General features: G+C 39.5%; 1 protein-coding gene across 3 annotated transcripts; it reads right to left on the bottom strand.

The window, feature by feature from the left end:
* Positions 1-172: 172 nt before the first annotated feature.
* LOC106536831 (voltage-dependent L-type calcium channel subunit alpha-1D) lies at positions 173-10,441 on the bottom strand (the record flags this gene model as incomplete). 3 transcript variants are annotated; one of them, XM_014034158.1, is given in 8 exon segments in its annotated part: positions 173-1,428; positions 2,262-2,579; positions 2,672-2,778; positions 5,287-5,429; positions 5,600-5,728; positions 8,488-8,514; positions 9,641-10,026; positions 10,319-10,441. In XM_014034158.1, coding segments are annotated over 8 exon segments (1,539 nt in total), but the record flags the coding sequence as incomplete, so codon positions are not given.
* Between the last annotated feature and the right edge of the window lie 136 nt (positions 10,442-10,577).

Genomic DNA, 10,577 nt, shown 5'->3' with positions numbered 1-10,577 from the left:
AAAATAATAAGGTTTGACTCCAACAAAGAAAGCAGCAATGTTAATGCATTTGAAAATTTTCTGCACAAAATATGCAAATAGGGGTTTCAACTGGTGTCAGAGTCATTGAACACATGTAACCCCTATGATGGAAAAAAAACTGCATATGTTGTGCAGATGTGTWGCTAAAGAACCTCTAAAAAGGTTTTCACAGGCAAAATAAAAAGTGCATACAAGCGAAACCTAAAAGGCAAGTAAATATCCGAGCAGAGAACCTTAGAAAATAACACGCATCCGCTTTTTAGAGTTTAACATGGATTCATATTGCTGATCTTTTAAATCATACATAATTACAAAATATAGAATTTCTCTTTACAAAGTTTATCTTGTTATATGATACAATTTACAGCATTTCAACGAGGAAATATTAATCAGGCTATTCTAAAAAAATTTCTTTAAAATAACCCGCCTGCTAGTGCATTTACCCCCAAAATGCTTTTGTTGCTTCAAAAGTACACATCTCAAAGTGATGCTGTTATAGGACAAATAATTCCTGCATAATCTGGTACAACACTACTGGAGCTCTTCGTGTTTTCCTTTAGCTTTATTCTACAACAGCCTGCTGCTCTAACAAGAAAGGGATCAAGTTTTTTTTTAAATTTCTAAACACTACAAGATATTACTCTCTATTCTTGCATTGAAAACTTGCATGATATGCCAAACTTTATTAAAGTGACTGAGGTAATGACATCAAACATCTGATTGTCATCACCTTTAGAGACCCCGCCCTTGTAGAAGATCTCACACCGTCGCCAGCTGGTCCATCTCTTTCACTGGCAATTTGTTTTCCTGGCCTCTGATTGCCATTGTGTTACCTCCAGGTCAAGACCATTAAAGGAGGGGAGGGGGGGTCACGTCAGGAAAGATGGTCGCTGGCTCTGAAGCGTGACCTCCTCCGCTGGCAGGTGGAGAGCATTTCAAAGAGCAGGACTACTGTGGCATGTCTTTCTTCTTTGTATGCCTTTTCCTTTCAGTGTAAAAGGCACTTCTTTTGGTCAGAGCCAACAGATGCATTGCTTTTGTTTCCTGTGTTCACGATTGTTTCCCACCAAAGTTCAGATCTGCCGAATTCTCCAGCCACTGCTATAAAGTCGTGATGCAGATCATCTCGTCTGCCAGGTCCTCCTCGTAAGGAGCTCTGGGTTCCGGCTCCGGCTCCTCGTCGCTGTAGCTGGCTCCGGTGTCCTGCAGCTCGTAGTCCCTTGGAGTTAAAAAGGGAAAGACGTTGACCCCGTTGATGCCGGGGGCYATTCCTTCATTCAGCAGGTGGCTGGCTGCACTCTCCATCTCATCTATCGTCATCTCGCATGCATCTGCTATCTCGTGCTTCGTGGCGGCGACAAACTTGGGATCCTTGGCGAATCTCCCAAGACCCTCTGATATCAAAACCTGCAGGATGGAAAGTGACAGAGGGCTATAAAGTACTTGAAAAAAAAAACAAGTAAAAGTAAAATTAAATGAACAGAAAATGACTTTGGTAAAAAAATAAATTTCACTGATGAGAAAACCTCGCCTCTGTCAGTGTGCCCCAGGGCAGCTGTGGCTACAACGTAGTTTGCCATCATCAGTGTGTGAATGTGTGTGTGCATGGGTGAATGTCTGTAGTGTGAAGCACTTTGAGTGTCCTGGATGGATAGAAAGGTGCTATATAAGTACAATCCATTTACCATTTACCATTTACCAAAACTACTCAAGTAAAAGTCATGAAACTGTTCAGAAAAATTTGGAAAGTAAAAGTAAAATAAAAGTACTTCTACACACTCTCTAAGAAATAAACTGTTAAATATATTAAACCAAACTTGTTCCACTAAGCCAGGTTGAGTAAATTGAGCAATATACGAATGTATACTCTTTGCTCAATTTACTCAACTAGGCTTAGTGGAGCCAGCTGACATGACTTTGTTGAGTAAATTCAACACTTCATTTTTAGAGCATAAACATCTTCTTTCATGATGAGTTCCAACATATTCAATCTTGTAACAAGTAACTAGGTGTTAAATTTAAAGTAAAAAAGTAAAAATATCATTTTTAGCTTTAAAATGTTACAAAATGTAAGTAAAAGTAGCTATTTAAAAATAATTGGTAAATTTACAAATCCTCAAATAAACTACTTAAGTACTGTAACGAAGTAAATGTACTTAAGTTACTATAAACCTCTGGAAAGTTAACATTTATGCATCATCACATTTTTTCAAAAACGCTCCAGCGAGGCTGAAACTCACCGCTTCTACAAGACTGGTTGCACTGCCTCTCTTCTGATGGTACTGGTTGTGGTACTCAGGTGGTACCTGCAGGTGGACAGGTGAGTACGTCCTCTGGGAGAACTCTGGGTCRTCCGAGTACCAGGAACTCTTGCGCACAGACACTTGGCTCCTAGCAATACTGTCCCTCTGAGGGCGGTCCACACGGATGAGAGGTGTGTAGTACGGCGACTGGTCTTTACTGGCCGGGGTGGCGGGAGGCGTGGCCCAGGAGCGAGTGGAGCGGGTCGGGGAGAGGCAATGGGCTCTGCTGGAGTCCAGGCCTGCTACAGCCATAACCTGAGGGGGTCAGGAGGGAAGCAGGAACACAAAGTTAACACATTCTGTTRGACAGTATCATGCATAGTATTACAGGAGCCCAGCTGAAGTACCTGATGCTGCATAAGGTGCAGGGGTAAAGCAGTACGGTGATGTGGAAGCTCATCCTGGCTACTTTGTCTGCGCAAACACTCAAAGTTAAAAGACGGCCTTCTGTGACCTGAACAGGACAAAAACGGACCGAAGAGAGACGTCACAAAGGTTAGACTAACTAAAACCACGCAGTAATTTTTTTAATTTTTTTGAAAACAGCACCTCGTRATGTACAACAGAGTATTAGTGCCACACAAGATTTAATTTTAATTATGAGATTTAAAATCATAATATTATGAGATTAAAGTTGTAATATCATGAGAAAAAATTGATAATTTTACAGGACGTCCACTTTTCATTCCTGATTTTTTTACTCATTTGATCATCATTTTCCTAACACCTGCTGTGGACAGCCATGTGTGTCTCTGTGTTTGTGAAGTAGTTCGCAATGACTTTTGGTTCACTGTTAGTGTAAAATTCTTTCATCAAAATTACGGGATGACTAAATCTGACAATGCAACCATTAATTCAATTCAAAAATACTTTATTGATCCCAAAGGGAAATTAGGTAACTGAAGTTAGTTCAGAACACCCATTCAGAAGAAGAACAAACATAGGAGAACATGTCCCCTGGGACATGCTCCCACTGACCCCTACACAGAGCAAGGATCATCTTCATGAAGACATCATGAGGAGGCGTAACCTTTAACAGAAAAACTAAAAACCACACAAGGGAAGATGAGGAAAAAAAACATCATTGTAGAGGCTAATTCGTTTCTTCATTACCTTTGTTTCTCTGTTAACCCCTTCTTAAAAAGACCGAGGCAGAGACGAGGTTTAACGCGTGTGACAGCTTTCCTGCAGCATGGTAAATTACTGTCTGCTTCGTCGGTCATCTCCTTTATTCTTTCTTTACACAATAACAGAACCATGAAGAAAAGCACTTCTTCTTCTTCAGTTACACACTCATATACAAAACAGCRCCTCTTATGGTCACATGGCGCAATAACATTCTAAATAAATAATAAGTCTCAAAATATGGCACAAACAAAATACATTCCTTCTTAAACAAATGATTCAAAATGAAATACAAAAAACTGTTTATCATAAACTTGCAAACATACAAAAAATGGTGCTAACAATCATATTATATCAACAATGTGACACACTATGTTGTTTATAAAAAAAAACCTCTACATGGAGCAGATTTATTAGCCAGTGGAGTAAGTGAGTTTAGTGGGTCATGTATCTGAAGCCATGAGTGTTGTATGCTTGTGTGAATATCTGAAGAATGAGCACGAGGAATCCAGTCCCCAAAACCAGCGCAGCCATAGTTCAGAATATGGATGGTAACTGCTCATTCTGTGTGGCCTTCAACCTGCTCCAGGAACAAGATCACAGACGAGTGTGAGAGGAGGGGAGGTGTGGGGCAGAGCCTCAGTTGACGTCAGCATCCAGGAAGAATTCAGTCAACAGCTCTTTAAGGCCATGTAGGGAAGACAAATCTGTAATCAGTTGTTTTGGGAACAGAAGAGTCAGGCAGACGATAACAATTTTCTTTCTGCTTTAATGTCCGCTGGTACATCCAAGGTGGCGAATCCAATCAGACAAATAAAATGTGGACAAATTCCACCCAGCTTCTCCAAGATCAATTCTACTTGGCCAGCAAAGTCCAGGGACCACAGCTGACCCGCAACCCTCAACAGAACCACTTGCAGACCGAGTCCAGCTCGCTCAAGGCCAATGCCCGAGTGCTGATAGAATACAGCCATCCATCAAATTGGTCAGGCAGCCAGGAAATGAAAAGCCACTGACGATGTTTTGTAGAACACCAGGAGACCACCAAGCCAATCTGTAGAATCCAGTGATCAGAATCCAGATATATATATATATCCAGAACAGAGAAGAACAGAGGCCCCACCTTTGACATGTCCTCCCATGGAAGAAAAAAAAATTGTTCCAAAAAAAATTATTAAGAGACCAGCTAACCAAATCCATAAAAATAAAAATATCCATAATTTCTGGTTTCGGATGAAAACGCAGAGAAGGCTCCAAGCAGCAAAGCAGGGAAGATAAGGAAGGGCAGGAGAGAAGGAAAAAGCGTCTTACCCCTCAGAGAGCAGAACAAAAAAAATTGCAGTACGGCTTCAGTTTATCATATAGTCGTTTGCACAATTGTTTCAAAGTCCTGCTACTGGTAATTTGATGCTAATGTGCAAAAAGATGAAGTATTTCTTTTAAATGATAYTAAAGAACAACTTCACAATGTGCTCAACATTCCTAAAGAAGTGGTAAGACTGCTTTTTCTCGTAATATTATGACTTTAATCTCTTAATGTTACGACTTTATTTTCATAAAATTATGACTTTATTCTCATAATAAAAAATAATAATCTTGTGTGGCTCTCATACTCTATCGTAGCAATGAAACAGGAGTAATGACTTTCTAAATGTAAAGAATAGAAAGCACAGATAACTGTGTTAAAATGTAAGGAGTAGAAATAAAATGTTAGCTGAAAAATAATTACTCCAGTAAAGTACAGATAACCAAAATTTGTACTTAATTATTTTGCACCTCTGTGTATAAGAGACGAATKTTCTTTGTGCTGAGAGTCAGGAAAGAGGCAAGGACAAACCTTGAGGAGGTGTGGCTGGAAGCAGCCTTCTTTTTGGTGACCTTCTAGAGTCTCGGTACAGAGGCTGCTCATCATCATCGTAATAACTGTCAGGGTGATGGTAGCCTTTAGGAGTCTCATACTCTGTGTCACTGTTCTGATACCTGCCCGTCAGGTGAAACAAAGCGCCTGTTAGAAAACTGAAGCACACGTTATGCCCAAACACTTTTTTCCAAACTTAGTTTCACAAAAGCTGAAAGAAAGGGGGAACGTCTGTAAACATTTTACGCTCAGGATTCAATATCATAAAAAAGAGGTGATAAAATAGTAATACCTGTCCCCAGACAGCATACTGTCATCCTCATAAAACTCCTCCCCGCTGTAATATTCCCCAGACAAGCGGTCCTCATCAAACTCGTCCTCCCTGCGGATGGTGGGGTGATGGTCGTCACCTCTGTGTGACCTGAGGGATAATCAGGGGTCTGGGGTTAAAGAGTTCACGTCACTGCTGCTCAGAGGGATTACTGGAGTCGAACCATGCTTTGCCATGCAGACACAAGCCTCTAGGGGGCAGCAAAGCATTAAACTACCTTWATCAGATCAAGGATACTGAACAACAGAAAAGGTTTTATTCCTAAAACTTATATTAAATCATTCGTCTTTTTTCTTTTGATGAACCATCAAAGTTTAGGATAGTGCAGTGTTAAAGACTGTGAGACAAAAATGTTTAACATGTAAAATAGTTTTAAAAACATTCTCATTAAACTTCTTCAATTTATCATTGAACTTCTTCAAAATGGTTGTATCCATTTGTCACATGCAGAAAGCAGAGCTGCTCTCAGCATGATGGGTCATTCCACGACAACACACCCACTCTCCCATTTCATGTCAAAAACATTTACAGTGTAGGGTTCACCTCGAGTGAAGAAACAAGATTTACTGCCTCGAAGCAGGCCTCGGACAGGCCTGACGAGAGGACAGGAACTCTGCCACAAACTGAACTCTATTTAGGCCTTGACAGGTCATTCTAACCGTGGAAGAGAACCCCTCAGTTCTCTTAATCAGATAATGGACAGAACAATCTCTTCTGTTCGTGATTCATTTGTTGTTTAATTCAGAATGTTTATGCATTTGTTAAATCATGATAATGACTGTCACAAGAAAAGTGGAACCACTTCTTTTCTTTTATCGTACCTTAAAGATTTATAATGGTATAAAATTCACAGAGAATCTGATTACAATGTTTTCAATGTGTTTTTATGTAAATCACTGTTTTTATTTTACTGTGAACACAGTAATATAATTGTGGATTTTTCCTGAGAAAATCTTTCATTTATCTGGACTAACAGAAGGTTCAGAACTAATTATAATACAGAAATGTTAATTAATCATCATAAATGTTTTGCAGTGATTTCTCTTAGTCTATCAGAAGAAAGCTGAAAAGAGGTTATCATATCATGTTGTTGAACAACATGATCTGAAAAGAGGTTATCATATCATGTTGTTGAACAACCACAGAATTTTAACCTTGGGCTGGCGCCGGCTGGCAAATCTTTATCTTTCTTTCTCTGACTCATCTCTAAGCCTGAGGGCGAACCAAAGTTTGTCCGTTTCTTTTGCTAACCCAGACGGCTTTGAGCGACACTCTTCTTCCTGATTCCAACCTAGGAAGACAGCTGGGATTCTCTCCGGAGAAACCTCAGTTTGGCTTTAAGTCTGATCCCATGAGCTAACTAGGGAAGACTTCACAGCCAGGGACCCGGCAGGCCTGCCGGTGGTCTCACCCCGAGGCTGAGCCTCCAAGTGTGTTTTTAACTCCCGAGGGGAGATTTTATTTTGGAAGGAGGAACCAGATACGGCTTGAATTTTTCTGGCTTGGACTGAAACAGACAAAAGTTACCTGTAAAAACACCTGTTCACCAATGACCGGTAAGCGAGCCGACATCAGTTCACTAACTGATCGGAGGCAAGCCAGCTCCTATCTCAAGGGTGCCTTAAGAAGACATCATCAGGTAAAAGCTGATGTGTTCGGAGTGACGTGTCGTGGCCTAAATAGAGTTCAATTTGTGACAGAGTTCCTGTCCTCTCATCAGGCCTGTCCGAGGCCTGCTTCGAGGCAGTAAATCTTGTTTCTTCACTCGAAGTGACCCCTACAACAGTTTCACCAGTCAAATATAAAATTAAACTGTTCAACAAGGTGTCTCTCTGTTCTAAAACTCGTACATTTGACATTTATTTTTTGAAGTCATGTGTGATTTTAAAAAAAATATGTGATTGAATTTTTTACTGAAAACATTCTAAACATTTATAAATCTGCAAGAAAAAGTTGTTGCCATTTAAAAAAAATAACAAAATAAATACATCAAACAAAAATAAATATTAAAACATGTCTGAAATAGTTATTTTTACATAAAATATTCTAAAATGAGTATTTATATTTTTGCATATCACTTTGACATAAATAAAAAAAACTAAAATTGTACAAATGACAATCTATTGGAAAGTTGGGAGGATGTGTTGGACTTTCATTTTCTGAGTACTGCTTCATGTTCGCAATGCACAGACTCTGGATTTAAATAACTAACATGGCAGCACCTAAAACACTAACAATTTGGCTTAAATTATGGACAATAGAGGTTAACTGAGTCACTTTGTCCATCCTTAATTATTCTGATGGTTTACATCATGTTATTTTCATAAAGTCCTAATATCCCGCAAATTTTTTTTTTTTAAAAGTACACTCAGGAATATCTGTGTTGTATTAACTCTTATTAAAATAATTAGGCCTGTGGTTTGTCTGAGCACAAATTTCAACTATATTTAACTTAACTATTTAATATGTAATATTTAGGAAATAGAATCACTGACACTCTAACTCTGGGTGTTAAACTAAAGTTTAGGAGTAAAAGCAGATTGTATTCGTTGAATCTTATAATAAAATCAATGATGTAAACTGGGAGAATCAGGTGTTTTTGAATTGGATGACTCACATGCTGACCACTCTCATGTATATAATATTCTTAACATATCAACACAATGCAGAATAACAGAGATAGACAAGGACCAGACTACTGACTGATCAACATGTAGCACATAATGTGGATTTGGGAAGGATGCAGCCATTAGTCAATTAAACACCAAAATCAAAACAAACAAATATGGGCCTTCAGTTCCTGCTGAGACATACAGTAACGCTGGAACCAACCTAGAAAAACAACATACCTAACATACGCCTCATAGTAGCGCCTTCTGTCCAAGAAAGCAGAGGGATGATCGAGAGAAAGCAAGTTCGTTAGGAAGAAGAAACACAGAAAACATGGGGGAGACAGAGTGGGATACATATATATATACACACGTGTGCATATATATATGTGTGTGTAAAGAGACTAGAGGATGATAGACGAGTACTCCAATGCTGTTTCAATTTTTGTAACAAAAAGATAAATCTCTGATTTTGAAGAAACAGATATAAAACTGTCTCCCAAACAATTTGGAGAAAAAAAAAGAAAAAAATTGACCCAACTCTGAAGCGTCTAAATCAGGGGTCTGCAACCTTTATGATCAAAGGAGCCATTTCTGCTCCTTGTTTCACTGATAAAATGTATCCAGAGCCGCAAAACAAGCTACAACTGTGATTATCAACTGGTGGTCCGTGGGCCTTTTCATGGCCTTTTTGGGAACCTTTACGGCCAGTGGAGGTGACATTATAAAACTAAAAAAATATATTGTGAATTTTATTATTTATTATTATTTTTACACATCAGAACAAATGAAAAGACAATATTCAGGTAAACATAAAATATACTGTATATAGTTTATCCTGAATTTCATAAAAACTATTACAACTGAACTGTTCAGGTATATATATTTTTTCTTATTCTTATTACTATGTGATCTTCAAATTCTTTAAAAGTAATTCTAATAGGTTTGAGAGAAAGAAATTGGATTATTTAAGTAAACAACATAACATGAGCTAACATGTTTTACTTTTTGTATTAGTAGTATTAATCACGTTTTTGCATACAAATTGATTTCTGTTGTGAGTATAGAAAACAAACAAACAAAAAATTCTGTTGTGTTTGGTCACATTTCAAAGAGCCACTGCAGAGGGACCAAAGAGCCACATGTGGCCCCAGAGCCACAGGTTGCAGACCCCTGGTCTAAATAAACAAAGATGAATAAATGGGAAATCATGAAATGAGTCTTATTGGTCAATCATTAAATTAAATATTAGACTGAAAACAGGCTTGTTAATCAGTTGATGGTTTAGAGTTTGTGAACAGGCTAATAATAATCTGTCTGTGGATGCTTTCTGCAAACAGAACTACAACAGGGCCAGTAMAGTTCATGAGTGATTTTAGCTCAGTGTGAATACCTTTGACCCTGGGGTGTCCGTGGCTTGTGGTAGTCATAGTAGGAACTGCGTAAACCTGGGTATCCATTGGGAGGTGCGTGGTCGTAGTAGTAATGGTGCCCTCCGTTGGGTAGGCTAGACACGTTGGCATTGTTTAGGTTGATGTTGGTGGATTTAGGAGACTTGCCGTACGAGTTGTGGTGATGGTGGTGGTGGTGGTGGCGATGGACGTGGCTGGCGTGGGACATTGCGTTAGCTCGAGACAGACGCCCCACCGGCTGCTCCAGGTGAGCGTAGTGAGGTGGAGGCTGCACCTGCAGGGGGCGCTGTGTGGTGTTGGTCTGATGCCCGTCAGGCCGCCGATGGCCACCGTTCATGAGGTGGTTCCCAAAGAGTCCGCCGTTACGCTGTGAAGATGAGCTCAACGTAAAAATCCAAGAGCTTCCAGCTCTTACAAAGGCTTTATGTAATATTGATGTTAAGGCTGGAAACTGATATTGACTCGTAAATTAAGCAAAAACAAGTTTAAAAGCTTGCAGATGGTATGATATGTGAGCAAAGTGAAAATGTTTAAACTGTTCGAGCTTAAATGAAGAAATCATTAAAAAAGAAATGAAAACAAAGCCCTGAACATTGTGAATCATTACGAAACCATTTGTCCCACTAATCTAAACTTTGTGTAAATTTAAATAAAGTTACCCTATAAATTTCCTCGTCTTCCTCAGGAATAAAGTCTACTAGATCGTCATCTTGCAGATCACATGATATCGCTCGGCGAATTTCCGGCCCAATATCATGGAGTGTGCGGAGGCCAGCCTGTAACCATGACAACAAGAGGGCTAAAGCACGGCGGCCGGGACCTGCGTCTCACATCTTACAGCTCAGCTCACAACCACCACGCGCACACACACACACACACACACACACACACACACACACACACACACACACACACACA

The sequence above is a fragment of the Austrofundulus limnaeus genome, unplaced genomic scaffold, assembly GCF_001266775.1.
Source record: "Austrofundulus limnaeus strain Quisiro unplaced genomic scaffold, Austrofundulus_limnaeus-1.0 Scaffold1997, whole genome shotgun sequence".
NCBI lineage: Eukaryota > Metazoa > Chordata > Actinopteri > Cyprinodontiformes > Rivulidae > Austrofundulus > Austrofundulus limnaeus.
This window is presented reverse-complemented; position numbering and strand designations above follow the sequence as displayed.